Raw genomic sequence first — 22299 nt, 5'->3', positions numbered from 1 at the left:
GCAGACTGCCTGGATCTCTTCTCCCTCTCACTTACATGACCTTGGGAAGTCCGACCTCCAAACTTCACATTCTTCAGCTATGAGGCAGGGCCATAGTATATCTTTTGTGAAAGGTCATTGCAAAGATTAGAGATGATGGCACAGGTGGGGCTGATACAGGGCTTAGCTTGTCATAACAGGCACTGAAATGGTAACTGTATTAACAATTAATTGCAATTACTAATTGCTGATGAATACAATGGTGCTGGAAGCCAGGGGGAAGGAAGCCACTTGGCATACTTCTCAGTTCAGCTGGATAGGCTCAAGGGCTGCCTTCCAGGAGCCTGGAGGAGGGGTGTCTGGATGCTGGTAAGCTGGCAGGCGCTCTACTGTGAGGATGAGAAGATGGAGGCCTGGGTTGGTCCCCTCCTCCTAGACTTGCTTGTGGGGCTCACAGCAGAGACATGTACCTCTCTGTTGAAGACAGGTGGCTCTGGGAAGCAGAATCCTTACATCTCCCCCCACCACTTCCTCTATCACTAAACCTCTCCTTGAACAAGGCAGGCGCTGCCTATTGCTGGTGGGGACATGCTGGGATGGAAGGGAGAGGGAGAAAAGAAAGGCCTAATGTCACCTTCCTCCTCACTTTATTCACACAGGCCATCCAGCACCACCTAGGTGGTGCTGGACTTCTGGCCTAGCGTGGCCCTGGACTTCTGGACTCATCCCTCCCACTCTGGGCACCTGCCCTGCAATCCTGCCCCTCCCCCTTGCCGCCCTGGCCCTGGCCCTGGGGGAGGGGGAAGGGCCTTGGGCATTCCCCAGCAGCCTGCCTAGTCGCCTGGAGACAGGCTCCGTTTTCCCAGGCCCGGCCCCTTTTATCAGGGAGACAATGTGCGCACACAGTGAGGGCCTTGTGCGGCACCCAAGCCCCAAGCCCTTTGACTTGAGGAATTTTTCAAGTGCTGACCTCTCTCCGTGAGGTCTTCCTGCTGTCCAATCCTGAGGCCTGGTGCTCCTGCTGTTTCCTACCCAGCTCTTTCAGGGAGAGAGAGAGGGAGGGGGAAACAGTGAAGAGCTGTCTCTTGCCTGGTGGAGTCTTCACCCTCTGAAACTGGCTAGAAAATCTGGGGGAAATGTCTTTGAGCAGAAGGGAATGTGGGGAGAAATCTGATAGATGCTGTTTCTTCCAGATTACTCCCTTCTCTATTGATGCTTTGCGATCATAGTGGAGCCACTGTTCTCTCTGGGCCTCAGTTTCCTCTTAAGTCAAATGATGATGGACTAAGATCACATTCCCCAAAATACGGTTTCTATCAGAATGACTTTCAGATTCCCAGGCACCACTCTACACCTTCTGTAATAGTTAGAGTTCTTTGTTTGAAAGAAAAAGAAATAGACTTTGGCTGACTTAGTCAAAATGGGGTGTATTGAATGTGGGAGGCTCACAGAATCAAAAGGGGATATGAAAACCCAAGTCTTAGAAAGACCAAGACCCAGGGCTCTTCTGGGCTCTAGGAGGCTGGGACTTGCGGTCAGCCTTCTCTAGAGAAGTCGGCTCCTGTTTGCCCCGGCCATGTGCCCCTCCGCTCTCAAATCAAATTCCTGGGGAAGAACAAACCTGGCTGGTTCCACAGTGTGTTCTGGGACATTCCCACCAAGACTGTGTACCACAGAGCTGCTTGGTTCCTTCAGTACAAATGCAGATGGAGGTGCTGTTGCTGGATGTTCAGATGGGTGCAAGACAGGCCACAGTGCAATGTGCCCTTAGAACCACTAAATCAATGGAGCTGGGAAACTGTATTTTTTTTTAAATGATGATGAGCCAAGTTTAGAAACCATTGAGTTAGAGGACTTCTTTCATGTGGCTGGTAGAGCTGGGAACAGTAGGGCCACCTACACTAGAGATCTATTTCAGCTCAATATATGGAATGGCGAAGATCACCAGAGATCAGGTGGGCTGCTTAATGACAGAGTGAGCTCCCCATCATTTGCAGGCATTCAGGCATAACTGGGCTGGCCATTTGGGAAGAATGTTACAGAAGAGGCCTGACTGTAAAGGGGTTGGCCTATAAGCCCTTATAGGAGTCTTGAGCCTAAAGCTTTGTGTTCTTTCCTCTGTGACTTTATGTCTCAGACACTTCTCTGACCTTGTCTTGTTTTTCTCCAAAGATCTCAAATGTTCACCTTGTGAGTCTTCCCTCTTCCTCCAAAGCATGGTTTTCTTGCCCTGGTCCTCTGAATGACCTTTTCAGTGGACTCCCTCAGATGCCATGGCTTTCTTAGCAATAGCTGTTTCAGTACTGGAGTCTACAGACTTCATCCAGCCTGGTTACAGCCTTGCCCTGGGGGAGGCAGGTCACTGGGCAGATGCCAGCCTCATTACAGAACGTCTCCTCTCCCGGGGCCTGTGGAAGCCTGCCTAGGATGTGTTCCCTTGGCAGGAGGGAGGCTGTCTGTGATGGCAAGAGAGAGGATGGTGCTTTGTGTCCATTTTCCTGGCCTCCCACCCTTGATGTGCAGGAAGGGTAAGAGTGCAGGTTTCCTGAAGATTTGCATTGAGCTAATTGCCATCTTCAGAATGGACTTAGTTAAATTAGGGGTTGCATGTGCAGCTGCTTTTAGGAGACAAGATGGTCGGTGAGTGAAGGGGCAGGTGGTAGGAAAAGGCACAACCATAGAGAAATATTTCCCTGCTGCAAGGAAAACAACAACACATGCTTTATGGCAAATGGTTATCTGCCGCTTGGTTTCAGCTTCAGCAAGACGACAGAAAATTGGGGACTGTGCTGGGCGTGAGAACTGGCGTCGCCTCCGAAGGCAGCTGCTGCTGTTCACCCACCCAGCTGTTACCATGTAAGAATAAGGGGCTGGTGTTGCCAAGTCATTGATTTTTCAAGGGCAGTCAGAAATCTGAATTTTTATATGAATTTTCTATTTTAAAATTGTAAGCATACAATTTAAGTCCAAAATAAGACTGTGGACTTCATGAAGTTTACCAGTCAGTAACTTCTGATTTAAAGAGGACATGAGTCAGGATAAATACGCAGTCTATCTCTTCTTCTGGGTATGTCTTCCAGCTAGATTGTATGCAGCGTGATGGCAGGAGGGTTGTTTTGGTTAGTGCAATTCCTAGGATCTAGCACAGTCCTGGGCACATAGTGAACCTTGGATAGGTGGGTGGATGGATGGATGGATGGATGGGGGGGTAAATGGGTGGATGGGTGGATGGATGGAGGGAGGAAGAGAAGGAGGGAAGGATGGATAGAAAATAACTTTTCTCAGCCTTTTCCTTCTGTGCCCTGTTCTTTATACCTTGAGAGGCCCCACACCCCCTTTCTAAATCAAACACTTAATATTCTCATGTGCCCTTCTCATCCTCCTTATACCATTTAAATCCCTTTTCTGGAATGACCAGATATTAGTCATTTGCACCTTGGTATGAATTACCTTTTCAGTGTATTACCTTTCCCATGGGCATTTCCCCAGATGGGCTCTTAGAGGATGCTCAGTAAATGTATGTTTGGTGAGGGGATGGCTTAGCCTTCTAAATGTTAACAAACTCTCTTTGTGTAATAAAGATTGTGGACTTTCAGATATCCTTAAGAATGAGGGTGACACGGTGTAGTGTCTTTGGCAATGAAAAGGATAAGGACTGAGATGACATTCTAACCTGATTTCTACTGTTAATGGTGAGTGGGTGACTGATGACTTTGTTTGCCCTAAAGGCCTGTACTGGGGAGGAAGAGGAGATCCCAGAGAGTTGTCCAGGCAGGTTTCCATTATGCTAGACTTCATGAAGCAGGAGTTCCATTTAGAACAAGGAAGATGTTGCCCCTTCCTCCTCTTAGAGAGAGGAAATGACAGGTCACTTCCCCAGGGACACACCCAACAGACCTCAGCCCTCTCCCCATCCTGGTGAAGGTCAGGAGGGAAAGAGATGAGCATTAAACACCTGCCATATGTCAGAATGTGTCAGAGATAGCATTCCTGAGCACTTACAAATGAAATGGGCTTGGGAAGGTTGATGTCTGTCTGAAGCAGCACTAGGAAATAAATAGCAGAGCTGGACAGGACCCGAGTCTGTCTCTGATGCTGGCAATGCCCATCGACCTCTTTACCTGGAGAGGAGAAGTTCCACCTTTGCAGCCCACCAGTGAGCAGCACACTTACTAGCACATTTTTGGGCAGGTTCCCAGAGCCCTTCAAATCTGCATCCTCACTTAAGCCTCATACTAACCCTCTGCGTAGTCTTCCTGTCCCTGTTCTACAGATGATGAGGCAAGGGTTTGTCCAGAATCATGTAGCAGGTGCCCCAGCTGCCAGCTCAAATCTGGGTCTTCTGCTCTATGCCTGTTGCTCATTTTTCCCACACAATTAGAATATGCTCCAGGAGAATTCATCACCTCCCTGAGCACCCCCAGCACCTGCCCAACTCATTTGCCCTTGTCTGTGCCTTTCACACATATACAACCAGACCCTCTCACATTCATCTTGGTAGCCCTTGGCCCTGGCAAAGAAGAGGCCCCAGATATTGGATACATGGATGGATGAACTGGACCACTCCCCAGGGAGTGACCCCTGCCCCAGAGATGGGCTGAGCTGGATCTTTGGGCTAATGCCCTGTGTGGTCATGGTCTATTTATGAGTCTCTCCTTCCTGTTAGGTGGTAAGCCCCCCAGAAGCCAAGAACTACTTAGAGGCTGCAGGCCCTGGCACAAAGTGGATGATCAATAAATATGTATTCGGCTTCTTCTGAAGAAGCCTTCCGTGACAACCTGAGTGAGATCTCCCCTGCTCCTCACATCTTGTCCCCTATCCTTTTGTGCATTTTATTCTCAGTACTCACCGGTTCTTTTTCACCTGGTTGGTTTTCTGACTTTTCTGGGAGCATGGGCTTCCCAAGAACAGGCAGCATGTCAGCCTTTTCCCCTTATGTCTGGTGGGGTCCCTGGTCCCTGGGAGGCTCAGTAGATAGTTGTGAATGGTGACCAGACCTACCCATGAAAATCTCCTTTCTTGTTGCCGTCAGAAGCCAAGGAAGGGACATTTGTCACATCCTGTGGCTTGGGGCTCTAGTCCCTTACCTCCACAGGTCCCCATATGGGTGCAAGGGGCCTGGCCACCCTCAAAGGGTCCCTCCCCTGCCTGACTCACTGGAGTTCCCTAATTGCAAGGTGGGATGGAGACGCTGGACCTTCCTTGGAGGATCCCCTCTGGCAGTGGGAGGGAGCCAGGCAGGTTAGCTGTATTTTTGAGTAAATAAAGGAGCTAGAACGGATCTCCGAATTGGACCTTTGTGTTCAAAGGTCCTGCTTTTGTCACACCTCCCTCTAGCCAAGGTGCCATTTGACTCTCCTCATCTTACTGACTGAGGAAGCCTTGAGCATGTCTACCTTCAGTGGTTTTCTGCATGGTCCATACTCCATCTCACCCTGCTTAAGTCCAGGCCACAAATAAGCAATGGATATGCTGCATCAGAAACACGAGACTCCCTTCCTGGGGCCAGATTCCTGCATCCCTGCCCTCCTTCCCCTTAACAGGGGCCACCTATGGGAAGAGGGCTATGCCTGAGACAGAACCTTCCTGACCCCTCCTGCCTGGGAAAGGCATAGCCAAAGCCCAGCCACATTGACTCTACATCCCAGACACATTTATTAGGAGGGTGCCGCTTGGACACAGGTGGATCCTGTTTGCGCTAATTCTCCTCTTCCTTCTGCCCCTGCTGTCGCCATGAAAGAACTCAGTACCCGCTCCTCATAAATCTCTCTCACACACCACATCCCGCCTCCCCAAACTTGGGATTTCCCACCCCAGGCAGCGCTGGTTTTATAATATTCTCCTTCCTGGTGCCTCTGATGTGGCAGTAAAATATGAGACCACCCACAGAGAAGGAAGCTTCCTGGAATCAAGAGTTTCCCCCACCCCCTTCCCAAGGCCAAGGCCTTGAGTGATTGGCTGGGATATTCAGGGAGCTCATTATAGGAATAAACATATTAGGGCATTGGGAAGAGGTCTGCATAGGGAGACAGCCTTCAGGCACAGTGAGGCCCTCCATTTTGCCTGAGGTCAAACAGCCAGGCAATTACAAAGGCGGCAACCCCAGCCCCCAAGGCATCTAAAATTCCAGACCATCCCTACCCTTCCCTCTGCCAGACAGGACTGTTCAGAGGCTGCTCAAGCCTGAATGAGCCCCCGGCAAGGAGGCAGCAGTCTGTGTGGCCTGTCAGGAGACAGACTTCTGACTCCCAGCCAGGCAGGGGGATGGACTGCCTGACCCTCAGCTTCAGCTGGAGTCCGTCTGCCAGGCTTTGCAGTAAACATTCCAGAGATGGGCAAAACAAGTGTTTCTCCTGGGAAGGTGAGGCCTTGTGAAGGCCAGAGCTGCTTGGGTGGTATCGGTGTAGTGTAAAGTGTTCTGCGTTCTGGTTAGAATCGAGTTGAGGGCTACCCGTCATTCAGGTTGGACACTGTACAAGGACCCCACATTGTAATCAGTGGAGATTTGTAAGTGTACTACAACGGTGTACCAGTAGATGACAGTAAAGTGTCTTGAGGACAGGATATGCAGGGCTTATCCCTAGAAGTTACTCATTTACCCAGTGACCAAACACTTGTTAAACGTGCCTTGTGCCCTGGCACTTGGTGCCAGATACTGGATTCAGTGAGCACTGAGACACGGTTTCAGGTTTCCAGGAGCTCTCAGACTAGGTGTGTGGGGTCAAGGTAGAGACAAATACCGTGTGGTTACAACAGGGAGTGATAGGTATTTTAATAGTTGTTAGTATAGGATGCTATGAGAACCTCAAGGAGGAACACCTAACCTGGCCTCAACTGGCGCGGGGGGTGGGGGGTTGGGGAAGGACGGGAGCACTTTCAAGGAAAACTCGATAGAGGACGTGAATGAAGATCTTGGAGGCACCAGCCAGGCAGAGAAGAGCAAGAAGCCATCCTAAGCAGAGAGAACAGCCTGTGCAAAGGCTCAGAGGCGTGAAGTGTAGGACGAGGCTAGAGAATCCCAGGAAGTTGCCTGTTTCTGTGACGTGGGCAGAAAACCAGAGGAGAATTGGGTCAAGGTTAGCTGGATCCAAATCATGAAGGACAAGGAGGGTCTGAACTGAATCCCCAGAATCTTTAAGTTCAAGATCTAAGTCACTGGTGCCCCTTAGAGATTTAATGTGTCTTTGAACAAGGACTTCTCCATCTGGAATACGTAGGGACTGATCCCCACCCTACCTACTCTCAGGGTTCACATTAGGGTCAAATAGGAGGAGGGATGTGGAGGTAAATGCAGGCCTTATATACCGACGGCATCTGTTTATTATTATTATCAACACCCATCTCTCATGGCACTGGTGGAATAGATCAAAGTGAAGTAAATCACATTTCTGTTTTGTAACCTCCATGAGGGCAAGATTGTGTTTTATTTGTGGATCCCAACCACATGATACCCACAGGCACAGAGAAAACAGTCAGTAGTTCTTTGTTGTTGATTCTGTTTTAGGCCCTGGGTTATGTGCTTTGGAGCTGACTATGTGCAGGAACTTTTCTGAATACTTTATACATCTTCTCTTGGTTAATCTTTACAACAACCTGTGAGTTAGTTACTAGTATCAAACCAACTTCCCAAATATGGAAACTGAAACACATGGAGGTTGAGTAAGTTACCCAAGGTTACACAGTGAGCGGTAGCGCTGGGATTGCATCTCTGTGGTTGCCCTGAGTCTACTACACTCTGCTGTCTTGTTGCATAGACGATCAGGTGAATTTATCCCTACAGCCTTGGCTGTAGATGTTATCACCCTTGACAAATGAGAAAACCATGACCTAGAAGGGTTAAGTATCTTCGCTTAGAACATGTGGTGAGTGAGTTGTAAAGCTCCAATTTTGCCCAAGCCACACTTTTTCCAGTGTACCAGTGATTGTTCTCATTAGTTACCCTTCTGAAGTCCCAGGCCCATCTAGTACTTCTTTTAAACCTAAACTAGAGGGAACCTTGCCCTAAATCTGACTCCAGTCCTTAATAGCTGTACCCCTTCTGATAGCAAAGGAGGGCCCTGCACCACGACCTTGCAAACTGTACCCTTAGACCGTGCACTGGATACACAAAACCCTAGAATTCCCTGCCCAAAGGGACCCTGGCCCAACTCATGCCCTGTGTATGCCAGTTCCCCGTCCATCCTCCCAAGTCATTGCCAAGGGAGAACTATTGGTGGGGGCATGAGTGAAGAAATGAAGCATGGCACATGGGCTAGGCAATCCATGAGCCTGCACAAGAATCCTGGGTAGTGCAGGACAGAGAGAAGGGTAGAAAGAGAATTAGGGAAGAATTAGGGAAGACTGTAGGGACCAAGACATGGCAATCCCCATGTTGCCTTATTCTGGGTAGAACTCTAAAAATTCCAAGAAGTCTAAATTCTGATCCTTCCAGGCCATTATGAAGTTGTACTTGTTGAGGAAGGAAGACAAACGTGTTTTATTTTAATGTTTGCTGGATTTATTTATCAATTATAAATACTAGATATGTGATATAAATATTATAAATATTAGATATGTAAATAGGCCTCCATTTGCTCTTTTTCCCCAGCCCCCACAAATATTAGAAGTGGACTTATCCCAGTATCTGTAGTTTGCTGACACTACATTTAAAGGTTTGTGGTAAAATTCACACTGTGGAAAGGCCCCCTTTGCATGAGCCTCACTGCACACACATTTTGTCAAACGCCGTGCCTGGAAGAAAAAGCAGAACTTTCAAGTCACACAATAACAGCTCCTATCCCACTAAAGTTTTGTTCAGTTGACAGCTAAGCCTGTCGACGTTGTAAGAAAACGTAGTGTTAATGTTAGAGCTACCAGTCAGTGATTTGGACCTTCTTGGAAAGAGACGAACTCCACTGGCATCAGAGAAGTGTACATAGAGACTCTTTGGAAGCAGACAGACTGAAGCTTGGTCAGAGAATTTGTAGAAAATATTCCTTCTTTCATAAATGGCAGGTTGAAAAAACAGGTAACAACATGGATATTCCAGGAAGAAGAATGGAAGAAGAAACTAAGAGTATTCTTGGATGTACTACTTACAAATTATTTATTAGAACTCAATCAAGTAGCCACACCTAACTGAATGGAGAGTTGGGATCTTCCTTTGTGTGTGTGTGTGTGTGTGTGTGCGCACGCGCACCAGTCTGCAAGCTCTCTTAACCGTGGCAAAGAGGAGAATGGGTATTGGAACAAAGAGCCGTCTATACCCCAGAAAGGTTTATGTAAATGCTTAACACAGTGCTCAGTTTATAGCAAGTGACTGAGAACTATTTCTTCATACCCAAATCCAAAAGGACAAATGGAAACTTTTTGTTACTTTTGCCTTGTGTGTGGGAGGACATCTAAACCTAGAGCACCCCAACATTTTTCAGGGTTGAGCAAAAACATAGAAGTGGAATTAGAAGACCAGGATTTAAGTCCCTTAGGCAAAATATTTCGTCTCTCTGGGTTTTAGTTTTGTCTTTTTTTTTTTTATAGGATGGAAATAATAATGCCTTCTTCATGGTGGTGGTTGGAAGCATTAAATGAGAAAGGCTGTATGGGTTAAAGCCTACAGCACAGTTTCTGGCACAGAGTAAATACTCAACAAGTGGGTTTTTTCCCATATATATCTTCACTCATGTATTCATTCAACAAATATTAATTGAGCTCCTACTGTGTGTTAAGCACTCTGGTAGGTGTTAGGAGTATTTGTTCCTTACTTCAAGGAGCTGTGTTATAGTTTAGTGAGACACAGGCATTAAATGCAGTTACTGATTATAACTAATTATATGTAATAAATACTATGGAAGAAGAGTAAAAAAAGAATATGTGAAGAGATGAGGGGGTCAAGATTAGAGTGCTTATACAGATGAACTGGCAAGTGGATGGATTTGGGAAATAATTAGAATGTAGAATCAGTGGGGATAGGAAGAGAGAAAGAGATGACAAGAATGATGTCTATGTTTCTGCCTTGAGCAATGGGTAGATGAGATGCCATTACTGAGAAGACAGAAATAAGGGTATAGAGGAAAGATGATGGAAGGATGGATGGATGGATAAAGGGATAGATGAGGGCTGCTTCCTTGGACAGATGGACAAATGGAGGAATGAGTGGATGGATAGATAATTTATTGAATATATAGAGTGTAACTATAAATACTAAAAATAAGCAATTCTGCATTAGTTATATACATAAGATTCTTTATCTCATTTGGTCCTTAAAATAACCCTTAGAAATATGTCATGAGGTATTAATATCTTCCTTACAGATTATAAAATTGAGACATAGGGAGGTCGAGCCGCTTGGCAGAACCAGAACCTGAGTCTCCAATCTTTCCATCCAGTATTCTTTCACCTCTTGCCCACAATGCATAAAATAATGAGAGAATCAGAAGTCAAGGTGGGAGGAGAGAGCATGAAGTTACAAATGTGTCTGACATGCACCTCTGGAGGTAAGATCTTTGGGAGAAGAAAGAAAACAATAAAGCAGTCTGCACCCTTACTCAGTAGCTCTCTTCCTTTCTTTCACAGGACCAAGTATTTTCATGGAAAGAAGGTGAATGGAGAGATTGAGATCCGAGTAGAGCAGGTAGGTTGGAGCTGGGTCTTTCATGCTATCACCCTGATATTTTCCACAGCTGGAGCAACCTTGGTCCTCATCTGATGTGGCTACTGTGAGCCGAGATTACCAGAAAATCCTGGTTTATGCCTGGGAGTTTTACTAAATTCCAGAATTATTTAGCATAATGTTTTTGTTTTAGCAGCAGAACCTTTCTTCAAAGGAAATCTCAAGTAGGAACCCATTTTACAAAAAAGAGACAAGTAGAGAAAAGAGAACTGATGAAATGGGCATGGGGAGCCCAAAAATCTGTCTGTTCCATCCTGTTCTACCTTCTCCCCATTCCTCTTATGGCCCCCAAGGCATCTCCTTGAAACTGCTTGGGCTAGTCACCAGAGTGGGTTTGAATCCTGGCTCTCTCATTTAATAGGTATGGGGCAGGTGAGTCAATTACTCTGTGCTTCAATTTCTGTGTATCGTTGTTGGGATTAAATTATTTAAAACACCAAATGAGACTAGAATTACAAATACTGGCTCTCGTTGTTACTGCTAATATCAACAGCTAGGCACCTCAATTTATGGGGAAAGAAACATGAACTTGCTCAATGCTACATAGGAAGTCAGTGGCAGAATGAGGACTAGAACTTGTGATCTCCAGATCTAGGGCTCCTCCCATTCATTCAGTGAATACTTGTTGGGGCCTACTAAATGCCAAGCATGGTGTCAGCCTTAGGAGAGCACATCAAATCTTGGGCTCTGGAGCCAGACTTTAGGTCGGAATCCCAGTGCCACTCCTTACTAACTGTGTGACTTTGAGCAGTACTAAGCCCTTTGCAGCTCGGTTTCTTCATCTGTACAGTTGGGTATTAATAGCGTCAATTTCATGGGGTGACTATGAGGATCAAATGAGTTAGTCTCCAAGTATTTGAAACAGCACCTGGTACATACCAGGCACTTAGGAAATGGTACTCATTTATCATCATCATCATCATCATCAAAGACAAAGAGTTAATAAGATAGACGAGGTCCCTACTATAAGATGAACTCAAAAAAGTGCAGTAAGAAAATAGAGGGTGTGACTTTCTCAGCATTCTTTGAATTTGGTGTGTTGGGGGAACAGAAAGCCTTTCTGAGCATCCAATTTGAGTTGGCTTAGTATTAAAACACCTTAAGCTTGAATTTCAGTTTGATCCTGTGGCTTTCAAGTCAGTCCAATGTCTACTGGTTTTCCTTCCATGGCAAAGAGTAGGTTATTTTTGTTCACTTAACAAATATTTGTCAAATGTCTACTATGCTAGATCACTAACATGTGGGGAAGGAGGATATAGAAGTAGAGGCTCTGTCCCAAAAAGTTTGTGGTCTAGGAAGGGAGGCAAGATAAGTCTTCATAGAACCTCAGTACAGGTAGAGTCCAGGAAAGAGAGCTCTAGACTTAGTGCTAAGGGCAACAGAGGCCACCACTAACTGAGAGTGTGAGAATGGCTCCAAGGAGGGGGTAGTATTTGAAGGGCATCTTGACAGATGGATAGGATTTCAACAAGTGAATATGGCAACGTGAAGAGTAATGAGGTGGAAGCATTGTAAGCAAAGTTAAGGGGGCTGGAATTATAGGGTATGGAATGGTGGGAATCCAATTTGGTTGAGTCCAAAATAGAACACATCATCTTCCCCTAGCCCCAATCTGCTTGTCCTCCCATGTTCTCTCTCTCAATAAAGAGTACCACCCCCTTAATCTTCCATGTTAGCTAGAAACCTGCACAGGCTCCCCAATGACTCTCCTCCCTCCACCACTATACCCATTCAACTACCAGAACCTGTTGACTCCACATCCCATGTCTCCAGTCCATCCACTTCTCTCCATCCTTATTGCCTAGATCCTTGGCTGAACCAGCATTAGCTCTCACCCAGTCTTCCTTATCAATAGCCCTCTAACTCTATCCTTTTTACCCACTTCCAATTTATTTTTACTACTAGAGCTGGAATGATCTTTCTTTTTCTTTTCTTTTTTTTTTTTTTTTGGTAAAAATTTTATTTGTTTATTTGGCAGACAGAGATCACAAATAGGCAGAGAGGGAGTGGGAGAAAGCAGGCTCCCCGCGGAGCAGAGAGCCCGATGCGGGGCTCGATCCCAGGACTCTGGGATCATGACCTGAGCCGAAGGCAGAGGCTTAACCCACTGAGCCACCCAGGCGCCCCTGGAACAATCTTTCTAAAAAAGCATATAGGTTCTTGAAAATGTTAGGGTTTTTTTTTTTTTTTTTTTAGAGATTTTATTTATTTCAGAGAGAAAGAGTATGAGCAGGGGGAGGGGCAGAGGGAGAGGGAGAAGCAGATTCCTTGCTAACCTGGGGGCTTGATGCTGACCCAGGACCCTGAGATCATGACCCCAACCAAAGGCAGACAACCAGCTGAGCCACCCAGGTGCCCTAAAGTATTAGCTTTTATTTATTTATTTATTTATTTATTTATTTATTTATTTATTATTTCATTTATTTTTTTGTAAGAAGAGAGAGCGAGCCACACAAGCAGGGAGAGAAGCAGGCTCCCTGCTGAGCAAGGGGCCTCGTGTGGGACTTGATCCCAGGAACCTGGAATCATGACCTGAGCTGTAGTCAGATGCTTAACTGACTGAGTCCTCCAAGTGTCCCAAAATGTTAGCTTTTAAATCCCTTCCTCAAAGACTCCTCCTCTCACACCTTGATCTAAATCAGCTAACCTGGTTGTTCCCTATCATAACACTGAACTTTTCCTTCCTAGCCCTCACCCATATATATAGGTGTGGGATTATTTGCATGAGCATAGGGGCCATGGCTATTTGGATCTCACTCTGTTAAGTAGCGCAGGGCCTGGCATATCCTAGAACTAAAGAAATACTTGCAGAATGAATAACTGATAGTTTCCACAGATTCCAGACTGCTTGTCAGTTTCCAAGGGAGATAAATCACTGCTTCTTAATCCCCCTCAAAAATCTGGTTTTTCCATAAGCCATCTGGTAAATGCTCAGTTGCCAATTTAGCTAGCCCTATCTCATCCCATTTGTGAAAACTCCAGAGCCATTTTTTAATTTTACCCGTTTATCTCAGTGATGCCCCTGGCCCAACTTATGGGTATAAAATCCATGAGTAGGAGCATCATTGGTAATTGCCCTATGAGTAACTCATGCAGAGGCTCTGGGGACACTCAGCCAATCTATGAAGCCTACAATCATGCTGGAAAACATTGGCTAATTTAGAGTCATCCTGATTTCCAGCCATCCCCCTCCATAGAATCCAGAAGGCAAATTAGCCAGGAGACCAAATAGCAGGTTATTTGGGCATTTTTCCCTGAAAGACTTGCCTTCCTAAGCCTGTCTTAGAGCCTGAGTTGTTTGCCTTTTCCCATCTGGATGAATGGGCGGGTCACATAAGCAGCCCCCCAGGAATCTCATATGTATTCTCTCACACTTAGGAAAAGTCTTAGGATGGAAGCCACTGTTTAGTCTGAGCTGGTCTCACATTTTGGAAGTTTGTCTCCCAACTAAGGGCCAAATTAACCAGATAATTGCACTGTCTGGGTTTTGCTGGACAGAGCAAATGAATTAGTTGTGGTTGGCCTAGAGGAAGCCTCGCCCTTCTCTCCACCCTCTTCCCCCCAAGTTCAAAAACTGCTTGCCTCAGCTGTTGCAGAGCCAGGAATCCAGAAACCCTGGGGGGAGACTGGGGAGGTGAGGGGGGTAGGGACTGCATCATGTTGCATTCCATTACCCAGAATGCCCTGTTGGCTCTGTGGGGCTGCACAGCAGTGTCCTTGAAGGGTCTGAGACGTTCTGGCCAGGGTGGTTGGCGTGACAAGCTCTCCTCTATTTATATTTAGGGCAAAAGTTCTTTTTCTCCGCAGGTACAAGTCACCCCTCTGTGGGACTAAGCAATGAGTTTGATGAATGGATTAATCTCAAATAGACTCAGTTCTGAAGGACGAGCAGATTAGGACTTGGTGGGACAGAGCCTTGGGGTTCTTTCCTCTCTCATAAAAAAGGCTGCAATTACAATGGTCAATCTTTCCTCAGTGATAATAGAGGTACCAAGGCATAAGCAATGACAGTGTCTTGCTCTAACAGATGGAGAGAAAGGCAAGAGAAGGTAAAGAATCTGCTCTTGACACCAATGAAGGAAGCTGGACAAGCCACAGGTTCACATATGAATGCCAGTGGCTCCCTTTGAGTCCTGCCCTCCTGTGACACTGGAATTGGGATGGGGTTAGGTAGATTTGTGGATCCCAGGAAAGGCTCTCGTGATTCAAATGCTATTCATCTTCTGCTCTTTATATGTTTCTTCAACTCACATGTTTTAGGGGAGCAAAGGTGGGATTTTTCTCTTCCATGGTTTGGCTGTTATGGACACTGCTGCTATAAACATCGGGGTACATCGGGGTAAATACCTAATAGTACAATTGAATGGGAAGAAATCAGAGAGGGAGACAAACCATGAGAGACTCTTCACCGTAGGAAACAAACCGAGGGTTGCTGGAAGGGAGGTGGGGGTGGTGGAGTAACTGGGTGACAAACATTAAGGAGGGAACATTATGTGATAAGCACTGGGTGTTAGGTGTAACTGATGAACTGATGAATTACTGAACTCTACATCTGAAACCAATGATGTCATATATGTTCACTAATTCAATTTAAATAAAAAATAGTTTAAACACTCAAGACCATGATGTATACATTTTACATACCCACTTCAGCCTTCCATTCACAGTTCTTTATATGTCAGCATTTCTTAGAATGGATCTTTGCTGTAGATATTCTATTGACCATAAAGACCATGTGATATTTCAAGTAATAGTTGCTAAGAAGATAGAGAAATGGAAGTTGGATGTTAATTCAGATCGATCGATCGGTAACAGGTTGAACATTACCCCCTAGGAAATGATTATTTGATAGAAATATACCTTGAGAGAAATACATGTAATGACAGAGCCCTTGACTATATTCTTTTCCTTAATAGAGACTTGTCAAATTATGTTTGCTGATGACTTGAAGCTGAATGAGAGACAGAATATGCTACATTAAATCTGAAATAATCAAATGGAAGGGGAATATAATATAAGGCCCTATGGAAAAACTGAGCTGAAGAGCAGCAAGATTAGGGAGGTTTAGCTAATCAAAATCACATGGGGAAAGAAAAAATCTAAGATTTGAACAAATTCTTAATATTTGTGGAGGAAGTCTAGTGTGGAGATTAAGATTATAGCTTCAGAGTAGGAGGAACTGGAGATGGATCTCAGCTCTACCACGTTTTTTTGTCTTAACCTTCTACTTATAACATCTCTATGCATGTTTCCTCATGAAAAATGAGGATAATAATTTCTACCTCCTAGAGTTATTGTATGAATTATATGAGTCAGTGTAATTATATGCTTGCCATGGTTTCTGGCACATATATTAGGTGCTCAATAAACTATAGTTATGGTTGCTACTCCCCCAAAACCTGATGCCTCTTCAGACTACATTATTAAAGAATAGCATTTAGAATCCAGGAAGGTGATGCTACATAAACACATGTGTACACACACACATGCACATGCACACACTGTCTGTGTCACATACACATGCATGCACACACATATCTTACACACACACATGTACTATGCTGGTCAGACTCTAATGACAGATCCAGTTTTGGTGTCACACCACAAGGGGTATTCCCTGAAATCCCTTATGTGGAGAGTGATAGGAGTCAGTGGAATCTGACATCTGTGAGCCAAGGGGATCAGTATAAGGAAATAGAGATATTTAGTCCAGAGACAGAGGTCTTTCCTAAGATCGCATCTACTCGCTGCAGAGTGTCGACCACCTGAATGCTTAGGTGAAAATGGTAACAGTTACCATGTGTTGAGTACTTACAAGTTCAGGCTGACCGTTTTTCATTGTTGGGATGAGCACCAGCATTGCCTCCATTTTATAGATCTGAGACTCAGGGGGAGTAAGTGGCTTTCCCGAGGTTGCCCAACTTAAAATTGGCAGGAACTCGTCTTTGAACGCGGGCAATCTGATTTCAGGTCCCTCCTATTATATCTAGTGCATTTTTCTTCCAGTGGTGCAGAGCAATCAAGAGCAATAACCAGATGTGTTGGTTAAGTCACTTCATGTGCATAATCTTATTTCAGCCTCCCCACAACCTTTGAGATGGATGTTACGATGCTCACCATTTGGCAGAAAAAGAAAATGAGGCTCAAAAAGGTTCCATACCTTCTCTGAAATGAGTGGTAAAGGTTTCATGTGCAGGTGTGCTAAAAACCACCCCAGACTGCCTCACTGGAGTTTGAGTTCAGTTCAGGCTAATAGTACTATCCTGTAAGAACATGGATTTCAACTTGGTATGAACATACTGTGAAGCAGTACTGAGTAATGATGAATGGCCCATGCCCCTTAGGTAGATGGGGAGTTCTAGCACAAAATAGGTGGTGAATGTGGCGAATATTTCACAGAAAATTTAGGTACCTTATCAGAGATAACCTTTATTTTTTTTCTCTTTTATGTATTTTTGGGGTAAAGGTAATATATACAAATAGCCAAAAATTGAAAAGGTAAAAAATGATATCTGATGAAAGTCTACCTCCAACCTTGCCCCAGCTTATCTATTTTCTTTAGCCATCCATTAACCAGTTCATTTAACAATTATCACTAATTCCTTGGGCAACTTTACAGAGATTTTAAATGCAATGATCAAATATACATGTGTGTATGTTTTCCTTTGTTTTTCGTAAATGGTAGTCGGTTCAAAAAACAAACCAGTAGGTATTACAGAAGATTTCATGGGAGGATTGATTACAATGGTTCAAAAGGGAAAATGCTACTACCCAGAGCCACAGCAGCCCTATGTTCCCTGCTGCTGTTGTCACTACTACCATGGCCAGCAGAGAACCACAAGTCTGCACTCCCACTGATCTGTGGGAATTGCCACCAACTCACTGTAGCCGCTGAGGCTGTTATTGAGCTTCTGTGGCTGCCGCCGGAAGCAGAACAATTGCTACCTCCTTCCTGACTTCAGCTCTTGCATAAGTGGCTCCCATTGGTAGAAATTAAGTGGGTATGCATGTGGCAAAAGAATCTGGGAAGCATTAGATTTAGGCTTTCAGCCCCCATAGTACAGGAGAGAAGAATGGGTGTGGGTCTGAGGGGCCATAGACATTGTGTAGCAGAGTCCGACCCTTTAGCTTCATACCCTTCTACTTATCTGTGCTGTTCTGCACCCTGACTTCTCACTTAACGTACTGGTTGTTTATTCCATGAGAGTACATGCAGAGCTGCCTCATTCTTGTTAATGGTTGCTTGGAGTGCCGTCATATTCCATAATTTTATTATTACAAATAATGCCAAACCTATGTCATTGCAAATGTTTGTTAGCATATCCATAGGATTCCTTCCTAGAAAAAGAACCACTGGTTCCAAGAGCATCACGCGCCTTGAGTATTATAATGCACCTGGAGGAATAAAGGACTTCCCCTAGCTGCTGGCATTGCTACCAGAAGCCAGCCCTCAGCTGTCAGCCCTCTTCTGAAAGTGCCTCTGGTGAGGACAGCCGCCTTGCATGAACTAGCATCTGAGTTACCTGGCGGCAGCTACATTCAGTGACTGGTGGTACAAAGACCTTGCCCATTTACCTTAATTTGGGACATCTCTGAAGGGCCATCCCAGCTCCAGAGCTCTTTGTGGAGTTGACAGAGGCCTTTGCTGAGATGGCAGTGCAGCCCAACTTCTCCTTCCACCTAATGCTGCATCCTTCCTTTTTCTTCATATCCAGCAGTGGTGATTCCTGGACTGCTCCTTGATGAACCTCCCACAGACGGATGTCTATCTCAGAGTACACCTCCCATTATAAGTATACACTTAGAATTCTGATAGATATTGCCAGATCGCCCTCCATAGAGGTTGTATAGATGATCTGTAAGACTCTTCTGGTGTGGATTTCTAGGGCTGTAATTGACCCATGGGTTCTGGTATCTATCGTGCACATAACGTTCTCCTGATTTCGGCTCAAGCATTGATTCTGAACTCTGAAGTGCTCCATAATTTGCTCTTCCTATTTGACCTCCTTGTGTTTGAAATTCACCAGAGCTTGGTGTTTCTCTGCAGGGCTGAGTCCGGCAGAACTCTACCCGCTCTGATCCACTAAGCCTTGTTTTGTTAACAAAATCCTGCAAGATTTATTTGTTTGGCTTGGCTTACCCTGACCTCAGACGTTCTGTTTTGTATTATTTTTAAAAGCGTGCAGGTCTCCAAGGAGGCCTTTTTCTTTTCAAATCTAAGAACCAGCTGGGGGAATGAAAAAAGCAGGTGGGACACTAGGGCATATTAACTGAAACATAACTCATTAGAGGAGCAAGTGTGTCTCTTCTTAACCATGGCATTTTTAATGTGAGTGAATTTAGCACCATCCTGGCTCTGTCTTTAGGCTCACCAATTTAAGACAACAGAGAAATAGAGAAACAGTGGTAATGGTGATGGTGATTAACTTTGAACATTTTCTGTATGCTGGGTGCCATGTTAAGTGCTTCCTGTGCCTTGACTCATCCCAGAAAATGTGCCTCTTGCTGAGGAAGCTGAGGCTCAGAGATCTTAAATAAATTAATTGCTCAGCCAGGGTCACACAGCTGGTAAGAATGTGATGCCACTGGGATCTGAACCTAGGTCCAGCCGATGCCAGGGGCCTGCTTAACCAAAGTAGATCTCTCAGAGTATATGTTGGGTCTAGAATTTGTCTTCATCAGGCTTTTTTGCATTTCCCTTCTTGGCTTAGGTTCCTCAAGCACATAATGCCACCGTCCCTTCCTATTCACCTTACTCTTTTGATCTACTGGATAAATTATAAATTTTTATGAGATGTCCTTCTAGCAAAAGACTCCTTTATTTACTAATCCTGGTGGCTCTTACTCATCATTTGATGTTTCTGGCTTATTGCTAGATAGTCCTTCTATTAATTATTCTGTTTGTTCTTTGTTTACCTCCAAGAGTAAATGTTTACTATTTGTTTCTAAGTGTAGTTGTACACTTCAGACGACGTGAAGACTATAAGAGCTCTAACTCTGGAGCCAGACTACCTGGGTCTGAATCCCAGCTCTGCCACTCCCTAAGTGACCTTGAGCAAGTAACTTGACTTCTCTGTGCTTCAGTGTCCTCAAATGTAAGATGAAATTAATAATAGTGATAATAGTAATCACAAGATGTACCTACCAGAGTTGCACAAATGACATAAATCACTGCATACGAGGTACTCAAAGCAGAGCCTGGCATATAGAAAGCGCTCACTAAGTGTTACTAACTAGTTTTACAGTCTCCTTTACGGTGCTAAACACATGTCACGTGAGTAATTTCTAGGTATCAGTCTCAGGGATTATTCAGAAATGAAAAGGATATAATCCACGCTTATTCTGTATTATAGTTGGGGGGAGGATAAGAAATATAAAACATTCCTGCTTATGTGTGTGTTTTTATCATTTACATATATATCGAGTCATATCTCCCCATACATACGGCATTCAGCTGGCATCTTGTGCAAACTTCTTCCTTGACAGCTGATAGCACAGGTCCTGGTCAAGGTGTTCAATAAATGTCTGTTGAGTGAATGTTTGGTATAGTCATAGCAGGGTGGGGCTAGAAAGGGAACTTAGAGATCATCTAATCCAACCTGCTTGTTTAACTGCTGAGGTTCAGAGCACCTAACACACCAATGTAGAGACTCCAGACTCCCATCTCCTACTACATCTCTTCACCTGCCAATGTTATCTTTTATCTTCCCTATTTAATAAGCCATTAGTTGGGGCACCTGGGTGGCTCAGTGGGTTAAAGCCTCTGCCTTCAGCTCAAGTCATGATCCCAGGACCCTGGGATCAAGCCCTGCATTGGGCTCTCTGCTCAGCAGGGAGCCTGCTTCCTCCCCTTTCTGCCTGCCTCTCCACCTACTTGTAATCTCTATCTGTCAAATAAATAAATAAAATCTAAAAAAAAAAAAAAAAGAAGAAGAAGAAGAAGAAGAAGCCATTAGTCCCTTCTGATGGTTTTGGTAGCAAACAAGTTAATCTAATTCTATAGTCAGGAAGTCCATGTTTTTCACATTTACCTGCAAGAGACCTTCTTGTGGGGGTTGGAGGGTGTCTAGGATGGATTCTGAGCCACAGCTGATGGCCAGAGGCAAGCTCCACATATTGAAGACTGGGGGAATATTGAGACCGTGGTTGGATGAACCCTGCTGATTCTAAATGTGACAGGGACTGCTTTGTCAGGTGGACATTTCTTCATGGCCTACCTCCCTGGTTTGGCTGTACTACATCAGCCCCTCAATCAAAGACAAGAGGAAAGGAACCATAAGAATGAGAGCAAGTCCATCTTCTTATACTGGGAAATTCAGCTCATAGTGCCATTGCCTCTACCTACTATGTTTGGTAATTTTCCCATCCTCACTGCCACCTCCCTCCATCAATATCTGCTCTGCCCCCTGATAGTATCAGAGCTAAATGAGACTCCACTGGAAATTAAGCAGCAGTTCTAAAGGAGAACTTAATAAGCTCTTTAACTTCTTGAAGGATGTGTATTTAAAAAAAAATAAACAGAACTTGACTTATCTCAACCCACTCCTTTTTTCAAGAAATGCTTACTGAGCACCTGCTCTGTACTTGGCCTTCATGACAGAACCTTCCGCTCTCACAGTGTTCTCCTCCTTTTGGAAGGTAGACATTTGGGGACAGTGACTGTAATGCATTAGGGATCTGTGCAAACCCTAGTGAGTACAGAAGAGAGATCGCCACCCTTGACTTGGGACATTCTTAGAAAAGGTTTCACAGAGAGGTTAATGCTGGTGGGGATTTGGGGAAAAGAATTAGCTTTGCATCAGGCTATGAGGCAGGCAGATATGCATATCAGGCCTCCCAGCTAAAGAGTGTGATTTAATCTCAGCTTGTCACGTATGGGGAAAATGACCAGAGTATAGGGTGCATGAGAAGGGGGGAGGGTGGGAGATAAAGCTGGAAAAGAAGGCAGAGAACAGTCTCTTTGAATGGGCTTTGTGTGGAAAGGCAGGCAGCTGGAAATCATGTCAAAGAGGCCGTGGGGACATACCTGCTAGATTTTTAAGCTGTGAAATGATATGATCATTTTCATTTTAGTTTTCATTTTAGGTTGCACATGCTAATAGTGCTTTAGAAGTCTGGCTGGGTGGGAGTAGTGGCAGGAGACTTGAAGCAGAGGAACTCCATCCTGAATTGGGTGAAAAATGCATCTTACCCTTGAGTACTGTGCTTGGGGCTGGGGTCGGTGGGTTCGGAGAAAGGGCTTGGTCACTCTCCAGCGAATGTATGTAAATCCCTGCCACATCCTCTTTAGGTTCATTCTGTACCTGCAGCTTGCATTTGAAAAGGAAAGAGATGACCTATTTTTTCTTAAAAGCAGAGAGGATGGAACCAGAGCCACATGTTTTTGAGCTGGCATCCCATAAAGCAGGCGCTGTCAACTGCCTCTTGTTCACCACCTTTGTCCCTGCCACTTGCCCTCACCCATTTCTCCCTCCACATTACAGTTTACTCCCAACCTACCTAATCTCTGGCCTTGTGGTTGCCTTCCACTGCTTATTATATCCCTCCTCTGCCCACTCCTCCCCACTTCTCCCCCTTCTTACAGCCTCTCCGGCTTTGACCTTTTCAGCTTTTGCTTGGCCACACTTTGCATTTACTGCCAACTCTACTGTCATCTCTACCATTTGGGGTCT

At 45.0% G+C, this 22299-nt stretch overlaps 1 protein-coding gene across 2 annotated transcripts in view; it reads left to right on the top strand.

Annotated features, from left to right (window-relative positions):
* The window catches only part of SYN3 (synapsin III), a 449127-nt gene that overhangs the window by 44182 nt on the left and 382646 nt on the right, over positions 1 to 22299 (top strand). For both annotated transcript variants that reach the window (XM_032836530.1, XM_032836531.1), the window contains exon 3: positions 10531 to 10588. In XM_032836530.1, coding sequence (XP_032692421.1) covers positions 10531 to 10588 — 58 coding nt within the window. The remainder of the gene's footprint in view (positions 1 to 10530; positions 10589 to 22299) is intronic.

The sequence above is a fragment of the Lontra canadensis genome, unplaced genomic scaffold (assembly GCF_010015895.1).
Source record: "Lontra canadensis isolate GAN:19392208 unplaced genomic scaffold, GSC_riverotter_1.0 scaffold93, whole genome shotgun sequence".
Classification (NCBI taxonomy): Eukaryota; Metazoa; Chordata; class Mammalia; order Carnivora; family Mustelidae; genus Lontra; species Lontra canadensis.
The sequence above is the reverse complement of the archived record's forward strand: the minus strand, read 5'-3'. Positions and strand labels throughout refer to the sequence as shown.